This window comes from Camelina sativa, chromosome 17 (assembly GCF_030686135.1).
Source record: "Camelina sativa cultivar CO46 ecotype springtype chromosome 17, ASM3068613v1".
NCBI lineage: Eukaryota > Viridiplantae > Streptophyta > Magnoliopsida > Brassicales > Brassicaceae > Camelina > Camelina sativa.
Window position 1 is genome coordinate 195,706 of NC_141896.1, and position 15,592 is coordinate 211,297.

Below are 15,592 nucleotides of genomic sequence, written 5' to 3' on the forward strand. Positions count from 1 at the left end.
CAAAGGTTGCATCGATGTCACTTGACAACAGTATAAAATCATAGGTTTGTGAAAATGTTTTGCAATTATTTTGTTTTCGGCGGCAGAGTAGAAAAAATCAGGTTGGTCTGTTGAGAGCCCAATCAAAAGCCCATGGGCTTTTCCCTCGAAAAGACAGACCACTTTCAGTTCCTTGCTTACTTGTAATTGTATTGTTGTGGCGGCTAGGCCTATTCAACCGTAATATATTTATCACACTTGTCGGTAATTTGTCTATTTTTCAATGAGAAAAAAGCTCAAAATATGGTTATGTTATGGGTTAGGATTAAGATTAGATGATGTTGGTGAATTCAAAACTTATGAATTATTTATTATTACTCTCCTCTGGGTATCGAGTATCGACACTTTCCGGTTTGCTTGGGCTACTTCCGCATCGGTTTGATTGAGATACTGTCTGAGTATCCTCATTTTTATATACATCCTCTTATTAAAATCGAGAAATTTATATGGTTGTTGGTGGATTTGAAATTGGAAGGAACACCGGAAAGTGCGTCTTCGATGGATAGATAAAAAAAAAAAAAGGTGTCTGCTTTTTGTTCAGTTGTGTTTTGCTTCTTTCTTTTAGTTTGAACAAAATTAGTACTGCCGGTCTCACTGTTACTAGCCGAGCACGAGCTAGCTGGCTGACCAGAATGGTTGCGAGTTGACAAAGGTACTACCTGTTTCTTTATACCAAATTTTTTAAGTTTGATCTCTGAGTGACATCTCTCTTTCCCTGTAATTAAAAAGAAGATTGGGCAATTTCCTGCTTGTTTCCAGGCATTACCCGTTGTTGCCTTTATAACTGAAAGAAAACATCGATGGGAGGTCAAAGCTCAAAGATTGTTACATGTTGTTGGAATTCATCTCACAAGACTGCTGCTCTTGAAGCTCCATATGTTGGTGACGTCTCTGTTCTCAGACAATTTCTTTTTTGGCTTTATGCCCTGTTTTCTTTAATCCTTTTTACGTGATTTACAGAAAACGAAGAGATTGATAGTGAGGTAACAGATGTGCCGTCTTTTAGTGAATACACACTAGAAGAGCTTAAGATCGCCACCTCTGGTTTCGCTTTGGAGAATGTTGTATCTGAACATGGAGAAACAGCTCCAAATGTTGTCTATCAAGGGAAACTGGTGACTCATAAGAAGATTGCTATCAAGCGCTTTTCTGGAACTTCCTGGCCTGATCCACGCCATTTCCTGGTATTCACATGTATCCTCATAGTTTATCTTAATTGCCAATCTCTCAGTCTCATATCTCCTTTTAACTTTGGTTGTGTCTGTTTCCAGGAAGAAGCAATATCGGTTGGTCAGCTACGCAGCAAAAGAATGGCCAATTTACTCGGCTATTGTTGTGAAGGCGGTGAGAGGTTACTTGTGGCTGAGTTTATGCCTAATGAGACACTAGCCAAACACCTTTTCCACTGTAAAAGAAAAAATTCATTTGATCAGTTTTCTTTTAATGCTCTTTTTAGATTGTTTGCCTTTGTATTTGCATTATCACTTTTAACATCTACCACCAGGGGATACACAGCCAATGAAATGGACGATGCGACTAAGGGTTGTCTTATACATTTCAGAAGCTCTTGAATACTGTAGTAACAAAGGACACACGCTATATCATGATTTCAATGCTTACAGAGTTTTGTTTGACGAGGTACATTCCATAATGAACTTAAGCTCTTTTCTGAGAGACCATGTTTTGTTTCATGATATATTCCTCCACTGACGCTTTTATGGATCTTCTTATAAGGAATGCAATCCGAGACTTTCAACCTTTGGGTTAATGAAGAATCGTCGGGATGGTAAAAGTTATACCACAAATCTTGCTTTCACCCCTCCTGAGTATCTACGAACTGGTGAACTTCATATCCCCCTCTCTCGTAGGTCATATTTTCCCAACAACTTGAGGTTTAAGTGTGTTCTTGATACAGGGAGAATCACAGCAGAGAGTGTAATCTACAGCTTTGGCACTCTTCTGCTTGATCTTCTCACCGGAAAGCATATTCCTCCTAGCCATGTAAGTGTCCATGGTATTACTATTTTACTTTAATCATTTCTTGAATTATCTTTGCTAACTATTTCAGCCTTCTGCTATGTGTTTAGGCCCTTGATTTGATTCGAGACAGAGACCTTCAGACTCTAACTGATTCCTGCTTGGAGGGAGAATTTTCCGACAGTGATGGCATGGAGTTAGTACGCCTGGCATCTCGCTGTCTTCAGCATGAAACTCGTGAGCGACCAAGCATAAAATCGTTGGTCACTGCGCTGATATCTCTCCAGAAATACACAGAGGTTCCGTCTTATGTTCTAATGGGTATGCCTCAGAGTGGTACTTTTGCGTTACCTCCGTCCCCTTTTGCTGAGGCTTGTTCGAGACAAGACCTGACTGCTATACTCGAGTTCTTGGATAAAATTGGATACAAAGACGATGAAGATGTAAGTCGTCAGGTTTTATGGCTATATCAACTTTTAAAATCCACTTAAAAGTTAGAGCCCTTATGGTTCCCATCACATGAAGGTTTCTTCATGGTTTTATGTGACATGTTTAAGTGCAGCTTTCGTTTCTGTGGACGGAGCAGATGCAAGAGGCTATAAACTCGAAGAAAAAAGGCGACATTGCATTCAGAAGGAAAGACTTTAGTGAAGCCATTGAGTTTTACACGCAGGTCTGTCTTTCTTCCGCACTCGAATCCATAACAAGACCTTCCTCCTTAGTTGACAATGTCCCTGTCTACAAAATTTGTCTCAGTTTCTTGATTTGGGAATGAGCTCTGCAACAGTCTTTGTGCGGCGCAGTCTAAGTTACCTGATGAGTAACATGGCGAAAGAAGCTTTAGATGATGCAATGAAGGCTCAAGGCATTTCTCCTGTGTGGTACGTTGCATTGTATCTGCAGTCTGTTGCTCTTGCCAGCCTGGGGATGGAGAAGGAATCTCAAATCGCACTAACTGAAGGATCCAACCTTGAAGCCAAAAAGATTTCAGCTTCCACACAGAACTAAAGACATTGGGTTTTGTAAAAGATGAAGAAGCTATCATTCAATGAAGGGAAACAATCGAAAGGTAATCTGTTGTCCCATTTGAAGCTAAGAAGGTTTAGGTGTTGGTTATACTATCTAAAACTTAAACAAGGCAGACGCTAATCCATTGTTTTCAGTTGGTACATAAGACCTTGGGATGTATGGACACCAAGAGAATATTATACAAACTCCATTAACAAACAGATGCAGAAAGCAAAACAATGGTTATAATGTCTTGTGCAGCTCAACCTCTGCCTCCGCTTGGAGAATTGGGTGAGAGCTTCTGTAGTCTTCCTTAGACATACCACAGTAAACAGGGTCTGTGCCTCCTCCGGTAATGAAGTTCCAGCCAAATGCCGACCCTCCAACCACCTTGTCGCCATCTTTAAGAGTGTTGAGCTTCTCGGTTTGGGCATAGCTCGTCTCAGATGATCTCAGTGCAGTAGTAGTTTGAGGTGTTTCACTAATGGCCTTTCCGTTGGATAAAGACTCGGTCTTAGCAGTTTTCTCACGTTTGGGTGATCCTCCAATCATCTCTTGGTACAGTTGAAGCATGTGCTTCATCTCTGCAAACAGCATAATTTTTCAGAATGAAACAAGTTGGGGGACTTTGTGTGTTAAAGTGAAAATTGGAATATAACAAAAAGTATGAGCTCTCTCTCTCACTTTCTTGAATCTCGAAAGCTGCCTTAGAGTTCCTGAAGTCTGGAGTTCGTAAAACCTGTAGGAAGAAATCTCTCAGTTATCTTCTTTTATTTCGAAACATAATAAAAGAATTGAAATTGCCAATCACAATTTTCATCTAAAGGAGTTAAAAACAACCTCGAGAACGTGAGGGCGAAGATCTTTGAGAAGGAGACGCATCTTGTAGTAGTTGGAGTTTTCGATCCGAAGATTCGTCTCCAGCGCTCGCTTTCTTCCCCTCTGCGGCGACGGATCCATGGAAACCGTCGACGGAGGCTGAGCCGTGGTCCCGGGAGTAAACGCCGGAGAAGGTAACTCGGCTGATCTCTGATCTGCAGATGTAGGAAGCGGAGAAACCTGTGCTGGAAGAGATGAAGTAGCAGTAGGAGGAGGAGGAGGAGGAGAAGGTTCAGTGAGTTGAGTCGCCGACGAGGTCGATTTCTCCATAATTCAATTTTTCAAAGGTTTTCAACCGCCGAAAAAGAGATCTCCATCAACGCCAGCCGGGGATCTTAAAAGAAAACGACGCCGTGAAATGTTTGGGCCTTACCTCTCTCTCTCTCTAGGCCCATCCATATTTGAAGTGTTTATGGAAATAAAAACGGCATGAAGTCTTACAATTACAACAAACTCACAATATCCGGGAATGTGTGTCGTCGTTTTTTACCGAGCAAAAGAAATATTGTGATTAGAAATTGTGCTTTTCTGGTTCTCTCTTTCTCACTCGATGATGAATCCCCAAATAGAGAAGGTGGTGAAGGTAACGACAGTGGTGGCGACCACCGTTGTATCCTACTTCCTCTTAACCGCTGATTATGGTCCCGAACCTAACGCTCTTGATCCTGTGAGTTCCTCCCGATTGCTTCCTTCTTTTTTTTTTGTTTCCATCATCAAGTCTGATCGAATCCGCAGCAGAGATAGTTGTCTCTCCCTCTCTCCTCGGTCACAATCACTAGGAGGGAATACGCTTGTCTCTTTATAGTTGCTTCTTGCTAGGGTTGTGAAGTTTGATTACTCGGTGATGATTAGTTTCTAAGAAAACTTTTGGATAATAAATTAATAAGATGTATAGGATGGATGGCAGATCTCCAAGCAAGAAACAGTTTCTGATCAAAGTGAGAAGTCAATTTTGATCTTTATGCTCAGCTCTGTCTGGATCTGCTCTTGACTAGTGGACTTCTGGACTGCTTCTATTGCTCTGTTTTTAGTCTGTTACTGTCAATTGCTGAATGCTCATTTTCTCTTAAACAACAAAAATCAGTTGCTTATGGTTCTTTGTGCCTATATATATGTGGGGGATTATGTTTCCAATTGACTCTCTGATTCTTAGTCTTACATAAGATAGATATGGCGTTTTCGTATTCTGCAGATCAGAGAGAGAATATTGTCAGCCCAAGATTCCGTGAAAGAGTTCATCTTTCCATCAAAGAAGCGCCCCGACAAGTGACAATGAAAAAGTAAGATGCAGCTGACCATGATTTGAGTGTCTGGTTTCCAGCGTCTCGTTTTCTGGCTAACAAAGAGGTTCATCTGCTTTCTTAGTGCTCCAGTTGGTATCCTCCGTTAAACTTGCAAGACTTTTGAGTTATGTCAATAAAGTATAGCAACAAGTAAGTAGATCATCTGGATTTTATCTTTGTATAATAACCAAACCAATTCCACCCGATCAGTTAGCTATTTCGGTATCAGTTCCGTTCAAGGAATCGAATATGTCAAAGTCCCCTTTTTCAATAAAGTATGCTCTAGTTGTGTGTACTACTACTAGTATTAAAAAAACATCCGTACGGACGGTTAGATCAACAAAATCATGTGGATGATTGATTAAGCAGAAGGAACTATTAAATTGATACTTAGCTTTTTTGACTTTTATGACCACCAAAGCGGAAACAAAAGACAAGTGGAGTTTTTTTCTACCTAACAGTAGATACACTGACCAACATCGAACAACAATGACCACCGTCCGATCAGGTATTACCTGAAATCTTGACGGTCTTATATAAAACAACAAACGAACAACAACAACAAATCTAAATGGCAGCAGCACCACCGATTCGGCACACTCATTGACCATCATAAAAACGGTCTCGTGTTGCCATTAAAACGCAAAACTAAACGGAGCGTTTTGGGTTTTGCGTTTTTTGCGGCAGGCAAAAGAAAGGGGGAACTAATAAGGCTTGGGCATGTACATGAACATATCCTGTAGCGGAAACATCTGATTACTCCCTCCTCCTCCTCCAAAGGCGTTATCCACAGTGGCATCAATGTAATTAAACCCAAAATCAAGGGTGTTATTATTACTTACAGCCGCCGACCAATCATTCCACTTGGGCTCGCTCTGAACCTCGCTCGTGAACTCAGGCGACACCACCTGCTCCGAGCAACTCGAATCCGTCGTATGCAGCTTCGGCACCGAATCCGACGTGTCGAAATACACGAACTCACTCGTCTGTTGCGGCGGCGGAGGCATCCCCATCTCCGTCACCTTCGGCTTCTCCTCCACGATTTCGTCGGTGACTCCCCCGTAAACAACCGGATTCGGCGGTGGTACTCGCCTCTCGATAGCTCCTTTTTTGTTGTAAATCCGACAAAGAACCCAATCGTCCAGCTGGCAGAAAAAAACGGATCAGTTAATCAAACTACAGAGAGAGAGAGAGATTGAAACAAAATTAGATCTTAATCACATATATAATTACCCTGAGGCTGTTCTTCTTCTTGCGAACGGAGCGGTCAACGTCGGCGAGACGGTACTCGTGCATAATCCAGTTGGTTTTCTCTCCTTTGGGAGCTTTGCCGGCGTAGAAAACAAGAGCTTTCTTAATCCCGACCGGTTTAGGAAGACCGATGGGTTTATCAGCACCGGTGGCTTTCCAGTAACCAGAACCAGCAGACCGGTTAGGACGCGAACCGTTGGGATATTTTCTATCTCTGGGAGAAAAGAAATACCATTCCTTCTCACCGTACAAGGCTAAACCTGTAATTTTTGATCTTCTTTAGTTTAGTTCTTTTTTTTTCTAAAATCCTCAGATTTAAAAAGAGAAAGAGAATTTAATAATCAATATACCAGGAAGCTCCCATGGATCGTATTTGTAGAGATCGATCTCAGCGATGATGGGAACGGCGATGGACTGAGAAGCACATTTGCGGCAGAGATAGTGCATGACGAGCTCTTCGTCGGTTGGGTGAAATCGGAACCCTGGAGGCAGCTCTAATTCTGCTGACATAATCGATTACCTTACCCTCTCTCTTCTTCTTCTTTCTTAATCTCTTGACCTATTATTATTGATGGCCACTAGTATTATTAACTACGGAATAAGATTAGGACGCGATGGTGGTTGGGATGATCCTAATCTTCGTATAGCTCTAATAAGAAACTTGGCGTTTGAAAGTCTGGAAAAAAAGAGAGAAAAGTCAAATATATAAGGAAGAGGGATATGACACGTGTCGACATGTAAGGGTAGAGAGAAGAGCTTCTAGAACACACGTGGGTGGATGACGCTGCCGATACACGTTTCGCACAGAGAAGTCAGTTGCTGACGTGGCCGTTAGTCGATGTTGTCACTGCTTACGTCTGTCGTTTCGAGAGGGGGGGTCCACTCCCTTCTTCACTTGTTCGTAAAATTCCAAATCCGACCGGTCCGATACGACCGAACCCTCCTTATATGGATTCTTCGTTTCCGGTCGGTGGATCTGTGGTCCCACTTTTCCTTTTGTCTTTTTGCAAAATGGTTCTTATCATTTCATTTCCGCCGATTAAACGGTGGGAAAGTGGTCTCTAGTTGTCTCCATTTTTTCGACGGTGACTTTTTTCTATTTCCTTTTTCTTTTGTTGTAAAGAGATTATTGATGTCAATTCATTTAAAGGGTCCAAGTTTCTTACACTGATGAAGCTTTGATTTGGGCTTGGTTCTCTTATTCATGCAATTGACATTAATCTCTTTACAAACAGAGGTTATAATACTTGCTATCTATACTCTTACTCATAAAGGCGAGGGATGTTATTACTCATCTAGTAAGTAGAACGAAATATACGACCGGCCGGGTAAAGCAGGTCACGAGACGGTACTCGTGCATAGATCCAAATTATTTTGATACTTAGGCCCATCATGTTTCGACCCACGAAATATAACAATATATATATTGAGATACGTATATATGATGATGAAGGTAAGACTGTAAGAGTGCCGGAATCAAACAATACCATTCCAAGGGAATGACTCGAGTTTGTCTAACAAATACCCCAATAAGACGGTTCTTGTTTGCAGCGTTGTACTCGTAATCATATACTGTATGTTATTATTTATTAGCTTACGACGGTGGGCCATTCAGAGCTTTGACGTGACCGAGGGTTTTGGAGGTCTAGCCTCTCTTAATAGAGCCTCTTGCGTTAACGATACGACCAGCTGTTTCACATATTCAAAACATAACCAGAATGAATTCAAAGATTTATTTATATATCCAATTTGAAACATTGGCAGTTTTGAAAAAGATATGCTACCATATATCATCTATCGCGTCCAAATATGTATATATATAAAAAAGGAGGCAAAAGAGTAGAGAGTACCTCTCCGTTTCTGTTGAACATTTCACCAGTGACAAAACCACGGGTCTCATGAGCGGTAGGACTGACAATCTGCAAGCGGCATCATCGTTGTGTAAGTGGCTGACGCTCAAACAGCAAACAAGTCGGCTTTTCTTACATAACAATAAAGACTTCTTAGAATTTTATAATCCTATAATGCTATTATGTAAAACTAATAACATGTCTCGCTGAGCGAAACTCAATCTACTGGTATAATACTATTAGACTACATTTGATGTACTTCATTTAAACATGTATCTGATTTCTATGTTGATTTTCTTTCGCTCACTAAAAAAAGAGCTCTGAAATGTTCACGGAGAAACAAGGATAGAAAAAACTACCACAAATAGCAACCAGTCATCAGCTCTTAGAGGTCGGTGAAACCACATCCTGCAAAACAAATGAGGAAAACTGAGTAAAAATAGCTACTGAAAACTTTTGTTTGGAAGATCCCTGCCGGAATAATGTCTCAATGTAAATTAAAAATTAACACAAACACACGAAACTCAAACACCATCAAGAGAAAATAAAAACTTACGCATGGTCGAGGCTAAGTGAAGCGGATCTCAGGCCCTTTCTGCGGTGAGGGTTCAAACCGACACCAGAAAATATTAAATCCGAGGCAAATGCCACGACACATCTGCATAACAACATGGCTTGCCAGATTATTAGTTTGCTAAGAATGATATATCGACTTTCAGAATGAACGGTATACCATCAGTTTTCAATGCTATTAAGAAAGTTTGGCCTTTTAAGAGTCTCAACCATACTCCAATTTATCAGTGTTGGGGATACTAAATCTAAAACACCACCGATTCACTTGTCTCCAATCATTATTGCTTTAAAAGAAAGGGCTGTTACCAAATGAGTAATATCAAATTTTAGATGGCTACCCTGATTTACATAGATGGAGGTACTTACCGGTGCAAAGCCTGGTCATCAGAGAGCTTTCCCTTTGCTCTAAACCAATAGTTCAATCTGCCCGAAGAATTTGTAAGAGTAATAATTATTTTTTAAAGAAATACTCAAGTCTGGTAAGTGATGAGTTTCATGTGTAATCACATGAGTCATACAGTTTATCAGTTCTGCTTGCTTTCCTGGTGGAATGTATGAGTATATGGATATAAATGATATATTTACGTGAGCTGTTACCTCGGAGGAGACTTTGTCTGATTTGTTGAATTGCTGGGATCACAAAATCGAATCTCTATAGGCCATGGAACAAAGTTTGCAGTGGCAACTTTGTTCCGGTAACTCCTGAAAGAAAGAAACAATTGGGAGATTGGTCCAACTTGAGCTTCTGAAACAAGTTTTCAACTTTTCATGCATTGGAAAACACTATCACTTACCTAGGTAAATGAGGATCAGTTATACGACGCTCACGCAGCTCCTCCAGCGATAGAAGCTGCAGCAGATAATGGTGATAAAGGCAACGCTTACAAATTATTGAAAGCCTTAGATCTGACGAAATGATACCGTATCAGGATCTGGCACGGAGGGTATGGTTGACTCCTGATGATCAAATCCTTGTTGCTCTTTCTATGAAATTAATGAAAGAGACAATTTCAAAAGCAGTTTTCAAAGTTTTGTGAAAGGCAATCCTCTCTTGGTGGCAGATTAACGTAGAGATTAATGAACTATCATGAAAGGAATAAAATGGAAAACCTGAAATGATGCCACCAAGATGAATATGATATTTCCTTTCTGTACTGCATCTACTCTTCGGGTGGCAAAGTTGTTCCCATCACGTATGCGGTGCACTTGATAAATAATGGGGACTGCAGGAGTAACAAACTATGATAATTAGATGAATAGAATAGCAGGCAAAAGGGAAGAAAAGCATCAACGGTGGCTGGCAAGGGCACAGTGAAAATTAATAAGTTCATACTATCAATATCTCCAACGAGAAGAAAATAGGAGTGTAAACTGTGGACTATCTTCAGGAAATCAACAGTTTTTGATGCCGCAGCAAGTGCCTGTAAAAATAATGTTGGTAAGAAGAGACTTAGTAGCGTTTATGGTTAACACTGCCTGAAAATGACACATAACAAGCTATATATATATATATATATATATATATATGCAAGCAAATCAGATCAGCAAGGTTTATAGAGACATAATGTAACCTTCCTAGAGAAAATGGCACACCTGTCCCATAAATTGTCCACCGAAAACCTTTCCAAATTTGGGAGCATCAGGTAGTGTGATCCCCCTGAAGATATTCAACTACAAGAGAGAAGCACATAGAATAAGAGGGGATCAACCGCATATCATTTCCCAGCAATACAAAAAATGTGATAAACGTAGATGTAATAGTACTATGAAACTGACAAAAATCTGTAGACGTGCTGACAAAAACGATGCTTAGATAAAGTTGACTAGAGAAAGAATTATATAAATAGAAAGCATAAGAAAAGAAGAGAAGAAGTTGGATGATGACCGTACTTCTAAAGGGTCGAGATGCAAAATGCGTTCGACTAAAGAGCATTTGTCAACAGTGGTATCGGATTGCCAGATTGAATTAGTCTCAAGCAAAGGACAATGATCACGCGGCAACACCAAGCAAGTAAGCTGCAACGGAAAGCGTCAGCTCAAGGACAGAGAAGGGATATATGAAAAAGTCAGGTAACTTTCAAGCAAGCACAAGCACCTGGGACATAGCAACAATGTCTGCTGAATGAACGTTCCCAGAAATACCTGTAGGAAAAAGAAAAAGAAAAAGAGAGAGAGAGAGAGAGAGAGATGGAAGCTGAATAATACTATCACCACCAAAAACGAAAGGTTCAATCAAAGTGGAAGAACAAATGTTAAAATCTCACCAAGGCCGAAGTAATCAAACTGTTTCAAGAGAAATTCGGAACGGTTATCTTCCTCGGCTGGTCCGGAAACCTGAGCCTGCAAAAAAAAAAACAAGAATCAAAAAGAAAGCAAAGTTAAAGATAAAAGATAAAAAAAAACAAAGATACATATATATATATAGTCATTGAAAAGGGTAAGATGATGATGAGAGAAACATAAAAACCTCTCCTTCAAAGATAAAGTAACAGCCATCCCAAGTTTGATCTTCACGAACCACATAATCCCCTTTCCCTGCAATTATATTTATAGAGAGAATGGCTAATTATTGGTACAGGCTTGAATCTCGTTTCTAAACCGTGAAAAGCCAATTAAGCAGATACTAAAGAGCTTCAATAAAATTACGAATCGTATTGCGAGAATTCAAAAGAGAGAAACAACAAAAGGAAAAAAAAAAAAAAAAAAAAAAAAAAAAAAAACAGACCGTAACGTTTCAACAAAACAACTTGAGCAATTTTCCTGAGAGAAGAACTCGGCAATTTCTGAAGTAAAGGGACGTTTCCAAGGAACTCCACAACTGCAATCAATAATAACAACAGACTTTGGATTTTAGGCCAACTTTGGATCCGGACTATCTCTATCTCAATCTCAATCTCACTCCTCCAAAATCTTATTATAATACAACCTAATTTATGTATATAGAGGGCTTACCTGATTCGGTGTTCATGGCGGCGGATTCGGGTTCCCGGAAGCAATCGCCCCCCCGGTTGCTTGCTTGCTGGTGTAGAACAAGAACAAGAAGAAGAAGATTGGTGAATTCGATCCGATTCGGTCCGACACACCAGACCAGATGATAAAATTTGGTAATTTTTATCGTCGGCCCTCCGGTTTATGTATGTATGATACGTGGACTCGGTTCGATTTTGTTTTCCGTCACGTGATAAAATTGAAAATATTATATTTAGTGGGACTCTAGCTAGTAAACCGGAGGAAAAACATTTAAGGGCATAGGATATATATAATTTTAATATAAACTCAATTTCTTCTGGTCAACAAAAACATTTAATATATATATAATTAAATATTTTATATCTTGCTGATAATGTTATCTTGGGCGATGCCTAAGAGCACACCCATTGCACATACTCAGGGTATGTCTTTTATTTTTTTAATAATATAAGAAAATAAAAGAAAAGTTTTAATCTTAATTTTGCACCGGTCCGTGTCTCTGCCCACATCCTTCTTGACACTCAGAGACACCCAACGTGTCACTAATTTATTGGTTACGTTTTGTTTTTTTTTGTTTTTTGTTTTTTTTCTTCATTTGCTTCTCACTCTCTTTCGATACCAACGAAACGATGAAACATGAATCGATCTATCAAAATCGACGAAAACAAAACGATCGAAGCTCTGATCGGTTTCCAGAAAAATTAAATCTCGCCTCGTCGTCTTCTTCTTCCTCCAAACTTCCAATTTGGTGTGGAACTCCTCCTCTCTTGCTCTCTCTCGGCGTCTCTGTGTCTTGTTGCTGAATGAGCAAGCTCCAGCGTGAGTTAAATCTATTAATTGCCTTCTTCTATTTGGAATTGCATCGGAGTGTGAGTTATTGTTGTGTATTGTTTATGAATCGAAGTGCTGCAACGTTTAGACTTGAGAGTTGAGACGATGCTTCAACGTTTATGAATCGAAGTACTGCAACGTTTAGACTTGAGAGTTGTGTCTTGTTTGTTATTGTTGTGTCTTGTTTGTGTATCGTTTGTTATTGTTGTGTCTTGTTTGTTATTGTTGTGTCTTGTTTGTGTATCGTTTGTTATTGTTGTGTCTTGTTTGTTATTGTTGTGTCTTGTTTGTGTATCGTTTGTTATTGTTGTGTCTTGTTTGTGTATCGTTTGTTATTGTTGTGTTCTGTTTGTGTATTGTTTGTGATTGTTGTGTCTTGTTTATGAATCGAAGTGCTGCAACGTTTAGACTTGAGAGTTGAGACGATGCTTCTTTTTGTTCTTGTTGTTGTATTGTATCAGTAAGTAAACACATGTCAGAACAAAACAGAGAATCAAAGAGAAGAAGAAGAAAAAGATATGCATTGTGAAGAAACCAGTTTTTTTTGTTTCTAACTGTAAAAGCATTTTCACTCTGTGTGGTTCTGATCTAACTCTGTGTGGTTCTGTTATATGTGGTTGTTGTTACAGGAATTTAACATTGAGAAGTTGCAGCTAGTTGAAGCAGAGAAGAAGAAGATTAAACAAGAGCTTGTTAATATGTATGAGAAGAGACTTGGTGACGCTGGTTATCTCAGTTACAAGCTTGGCCGTACTAATAACCGTGGCGATGGTATTTAACTTTGTGACAATCTTCTTGGCTTTGATGTTTGTTGTTTCCATGTGTATGTGGTGTTTTCATTGTATAAACATCTGTCATTGCTATCTACAACATCTTCTGGTGTGTTATCATTGCAGGCTTTCCAAGCTAGCAAGTCACATGCTTACATACCAATTTCTGTAAGCTTATCCATTTAACTTCGCTTATCATCCTGAGACTAATTTTATCATTGAGGAGTCCTAAATCTTTGCAGTTAAAGTGAATCCATGAATTTTTTTAACTGAGTGACATGTTTTACTTCTGCAGCGGGTGACTGAAGTGACAAATACGGTGAACTTAACAGATAGGATGTGGGCTAGACTCCTTGCATCGATAAATCAACCGAGTTTCTTGACCGGTGAAGGAGCATTGCAGAATGTGATGGACATGGAAATTTGAGAAAAGATTGCAACATGAAGACATCTTCTATCTAAGAAACAGGTCAGATGATATTCTTGGCTCTATACCTGATGACGATGATGTATATACTTAAGATATTAACCTATATATATATATATACTAATAAAACATCACTACACCCATTAGTTTGATGACGATGATGAAGTACTCGTTCTTGTTCCTCGAGGCTGCGGTACATCGCTTCTCCTTCTCTTCCGGCATGTAATAATGGAACTTAGGACTGTTTGACTTAGGACTGCAACAGGGGAGAGGATATGGGGAATCAGCAAAATCCTCAGCAATGATCTGTTTTGAAGTGACACTGAAGATGGGAAGAAAACAACAAAAGTCTTTTGCAAGCACTTTCAGTGTCCTGAATCATTCAATGGTGGAATCTAGTAGTTTCACTAGATGATTCTTCTCCCTCCGTTGTTGCCAGACTCTGCTTATTAATCCCTTTGTTCTATTTTTTTGTTCGAGATTTTATTTACTTATTCACAAGTTTTGGAAACAAGCTATCAATCTTATTTACAATTTTGGAAGAACGGTTGGTGTATTGAATTGATTCCTGAGTCATAGATCTCATAAATCCTCCTAACTTGAACCAGAGTTCTTGATTAACCCAAAAGCAAGGAACACATAAATGATCTGGAGGCACTAATGTTTTAACACAGTACAGACTCAACAAAACTCAACGTAGAACAAAAAATCAATGTTCAGTTTTGTGTTCAGTTTTGAATAAAGACACCCATATCTAGAGATGACTAATGGGAGGATAAAAACTAAAAACAATGGGATGAAGATCTAAACTTAAATTAATATTATTTTTAATATTTTTAAAAGTTAGAGACACTAATCTGAGGATGTGCAATGGGTTTGCTCTAATGTATAATGAATGTTTTAAGCCACACATATCATCTCAGGGCATAGGATATATATATATATATATATATATATATACGTACCTCGCACGTTTATTATTTCGAAAAGGAATTTATTTACCAATAGTATCTTTAACACATGAAATTACCCAATGACATATCTAATACGTTGTAAATCAGTATTGGAAGACGAGCTTAAGAAACCTGTCCCACAAAAAAAAATTCCACCATATAAAGAAGAGTCTTGGTTGGTATGATAAATTTATCGATGAAGAACCTTAGTTGTAAACTTTGTGAATGGACATATATTACTCTCGTAAAGTTCATACCGTCCTAATTAAAAAGTATATATATATATATATATATATATATCTAATTGAAAATAATAAAAATAATTTTAAAGCTCATGAAACAAACTCTAATAATGTTTAAATAATACTAATATGCAAACTAGAAAAAAATGTAAACAATAGTAGTAGTACTATAGAACATGCACGTTAGTGGAGAAAACTGGATTTGTTGTCTGTTTTTGTCCGGACACTCATTATTGCTCCATAACGGTGCATTTCAGCTATGATTAATGATTTTTTTTCACTTAAACAAAATACTCTACTGGACTAGTACTATTTTTCAAATAAAGCAGTGATTTTTTTTTTTTTTTTACGTCTACAAATTAAATAAAGAAATACTTGTGGCTGATGCTCGAGTTCTGGATCCCTCTTTTATAAGAGTAATCAATTACGTTGGACCTCTCCTCTTTATGGTGAAAAAATCATTTCAAGAACTTGTGAAATGGAGAGATACTCTCATAAAGTTTACACCGTACAGTTCACAAACTCTCCTTTCATCAGTC

At 38.9% G+C, this 15,592-nt stretch overlaps 6 protein-coding genes across 13 annotated transcripts; 3 read left to right on the forward strand and 3 right to left on the reverse strand.

Annotated features, from left to right (window-relative positions):
* The first annotated feature begins 219 nt into the window (after positions 1-219).
* LOC104754332 (serine/threonine-protein kinase BSK4) lies at positions 220-3,245 on the forward strand. 4 transcript variants are annotated; one of them, XM_087495049.1, is made up of 10 exons: positions 220-691; positions 799-921; positions 1,000-1,223; positions 1,311-1,446; positions 1,544-1,677; positions 1,774-1,879; positions 1,955-2,040; positions 2,127-2,459; positions 2,579-2,689; positions 2,773-3,245. In XM_087495049.1, exons 2-10 carry the CDS (start codon positions 840-842, stop codon positions 3,022-3,024), a joined length of 1,464 nt encoding a protein of 487 aa, XP_087351175.1. In that variant the 5' UTR covers positions 220-691; positions 799-839; the 3' UTR covers positions 3,025-3,245. The 4 variants fall into 4 exon arrangements, 3 of the variants coding, with proteins under 3 accessions (XP_087351175.1, XP_087351176.1, XP_087351177.1); XM_087495050.1 differs by having other exon boundaries at positions 255-691; positions 1,311-1,383; positions 1,601-1,677; XR_015586704.1 differs by having other exon boundaries at positions 256-691; positions 2,574-2,689.
* LOC147923204 (uncharacterized) lies at positions 3,035-4,324 on the reverse strand. The gene is made up of 3 exons (XM_087495058.1): positions 3,865-4,324; positions 3,709-3,763; positions 3,035-3,608 (listed from the first exon to the last, which is right to left on the reverse strand). The coding sequence occupies exons 1-3, from the start codon at positions 4,171-4,173 to the stop codon at positions 3,268-3,270; spliced, it is 705 nt and encodes a 234-aa protein (XP_087351184.1). The 5' UTR covers positions 4,174-4,324; the 3' UTR covers positions 3,035-3,267.
* Positions 4,325-4,435: 111 nt separating this feature from the next.
* Positions 4,436-5,481, forward strand: LOC104754334 (uncharacterized). Its single transcript, XM_019239230.2, has 2 exons — positions 4,436-4,570; positions 5,096-5,481. Exons 1-2 carry the CDS (start codon positions 4,454-4,456, stop codon positions 5,171-5,173), a joined length of 195 nt encoding a protein of 64 aa, XP_019094775.1. The 5' UTR covers positions 4,436-4,453; the 3' UTR covers positions 5,174-5,481.
* Positions 5,482-5,547: 66 nt separating this feature from the next.
* LOC104754328 (NAC domain-containing protein 2) lies at positions 5,548-7,354 on the reverse strand. Its single transcript, XM_087495056.1, has 4 exons — positions 7,208-7,354; positions 6,788-7,113; positions 6,420-6,697; positions 5,548-6,331 (listed from the first exon to the last, which is right to left on the reverse strand). The coding sequence occupies exons 2-4, from the start codon at positions 6,945-6,947 to the stop codon at positions 5,891-5,893; spliced, it is 879 nt and encodes a 292-aa protein (XP_087351182.1). The 5' UTR covers positions 6,948-7,113; positions 7,208-7,354; the 3' UTR covers positions 5,548-5,890.
* Positions 7,355-7,798: 444 nt separating this feature from the next.
* LOC104754327 (acyl-CoA hydrolase 2) lies at positions 7,799-12,142 on the reverse strand. 4 transcript variants are annotated; one of them, XM_010476487.3, is made up of 17 exons: positions 11,813-12,142; positions 11,586-11,678; positions 11,328-11,395; positions 11,125-11,200; positions 10,956-11,002; positions 10,751-10,876; positions 10,454-10,531; positions 10,194-10,281; positions 9,971-10,083; positions 9,782-9,844; positions 9,655-9,710; positions 9,458-9,562; positions 9,227-9,283; positions 8,844-8,945; positions 8,647-8,695; positions 8,288-8,356; positions 7,799-8,126 (listed from the first exon to the last, which is right to left on the reverse strand). In XM_010476487.3, exons 1-17 carry the CDS (start codon positions 11,826-11,828, stop codon positions 8,049-8,051), a joined length of 1,284 nt encoding a protein of 427 aa, XP_010474789.1. In that variant the 5' UTR covers positions 11,829-12,142; the 3' UTR covers positions 7,799-8,048. The 4 variants fall into 4 exon arrangements, with proteins under 4 accessions (XP_010474789.1, XP_087351180.1, XP_010474792.1 ...); XM_087495054.1 differs by having other exon boundaries at positions 10,432-10,531; positions 11,813-12,084; XM_010476490.3 differs by lacking the exon at positions 11,586-11,678 and having other exon boundaries at positions 11,813-12,089.
* A 94-nt stretch (positions 12,143-12,236) lies between these two features.
* On the forward strand, positions 12,237-14,403 carry LOC104754326 (ATP-dependent 6-phosphofructokinase 4, chloroplastic-like). Of its 2 annotated transcripts, none has more exons than XM_087495059.1 (5): positions 12,237-12,649; positions 13,291-13,432; positions 13,558-13,599; positions 13,727-13,900; positions 14,006-14,403. In XM_087495059.1, exons 2-4 carry the CDS (start codon positions 13,364-13,366, stop codon positions 13,856-13,858), a joined length of 243 nt encoding a protein of 80 aa, XP_087351185.1. In that variant the 5' UTR covers positions 12,237-12,649; positions 13,291-13,363; the 3' UTR covers positions 13,859-13,900; positions 14,006-14,403. The 2 variants fall into 2 exon arrangements, with proteins under 2 accessions (XP_087351185.1, XP_087351186.1); XM_087495060.1 differs by having other exon boundaries at positions 12,369-12,649; positions 14,113-14,403.
* Positions 14,404-15,592: the final 1,189 nt, after the last annotated feature.

What these genes read in the sequence shown, in the direction of transcription:
- LOC104754326 (XM_087495059.1), top strand. Translation starts at nt 13,364, where the DNA reads ATGAGAAGAGACTTGGTGACGCTGGTTATCTCAGTTACAAGCTTGGCC. An exon ending in TACTAATAACCGTGGCGATG is followed by an intron (nt 13,433 to 13,557) that starts GTATTTAACTTT and finishes TTATCATTGCAG; the next exon opens with GCTTTCCAAGCTAGCAAGTC. An exon ending in ATGCTTACATACCAATTTCT is followed by an intron (nt 13,600 to 13,726) that starts GTAAGCTTATCC and finishes TTACTTCTGCAG; the next exon opens with CGGGTGACTGAAGTGACAAA.
- LOC147923204 (XM_087495058.1), bottom strand. Translation starts at nt 4,173, where the DNA reads ATGGAGAAATCGACCTCGTCGGCGACTCAACTCACTGAACCTTCTCCT. An exon ending in TTCGCCCTCACGTTCTCGAG is followed by an intron (nt 3,764 to 3,864) that starts GTTGTTTTTAAC and finishes TTCTTCCTACAG; the next exon opens with GTTTTACGAACTCCAGACTT. An exon ending in AGCTTTCGAGATTCAAGAAA is followed by an intron (nt 3,609 to 3,708) that starts GTGAGAGAGAGA and finishes TGCTGTTTGCAG; the next exon opens with AGATGAAGCACATGCTTCAA.
- LOC104754334 (XM_019239230.2), top strand. Translation starts at nt 4,454, where the DNA reads ATGATGAATCCCCAAATAGAGAAGGTGGTGAAGGTAACGACAGTGGTG. An exon ending in AACCTAACGCTCTTGATCCT is followed by an intron (nt 4,571 to 5,095) that starts GTGAGTTCCTCC and finishes CGTATTCTGCAG; the next exon opens with ATCAGAGAGAGAATATTGTC.
- LOC104754327 (XM_010476487.3), bottom strand. An exon ending in TCTTGGTGGCATCATTTCAG is followed by an intron (nt 9,845 to 9,970) that starts GTTTTCCATTTT and finishes TTAATTTCATAG; the next exon opens with AAAGAGCAACAAGGATTTGA. An exon ending in ACTGATCCTCATTTACCTAG is followed by an intron (nt 9,563 to 9,654) that starts GTAAGTGATAGT and finishes TCTTTCTTTCAG; the next exon opens with GAGTTACCGGAACAAAGTTG.
- LOC104754328 (XM_087495056.1), bottom strand. Translation starts at nt 6,947, where the DNA reads ATGTCAGCAGAATTAGAGCTGCCTCCAGGGTTCCGATTTCACCCAACC. An exon ending in CGATCCATGGGAGCTTCCTG is followed by an intron (nt 6,698 to 6,787) that starts GTATATTGATTA and finishes CAAAAATTACAG; the next exon opens with GTTTAGCCTTGTACGGTGAG. An exon ending in AGAAGAAGAACAGCCTCAGG is followed by an intron (nt 6,332 to 6,419) that starts GTAATTATATAT and finishes TTTTTCTGCCAG; the next exon opens with CTGGACGATTGGGTTCTTTG.
- LOC104754332 (XM_087495049.1), top strand. Translation starts at nt 840, where the DNA reads ATGGGAGGTCAAAGCTCAAAGATTGTTACATGTTGTTGGAATTCATCT. An exon ending in AGCATATTCCTCCTAGCCAT is followed by an intron (nt 2,041 to 2,126) that starts GTAAGTGTCCAT and finishes CTATGTGTTTAG; the next exon opens with GCCCTTGATTTGATTCGAGA. An exon ending in GATACAAAGACGATGAAGAT is followed by an intron (nt 2,460 to 2,578) that starts GTAAGTCGTCAG and finishes GTTTAAGTGCAG; the next exon opens with CTTTCGTTTCTGTGGACGGA.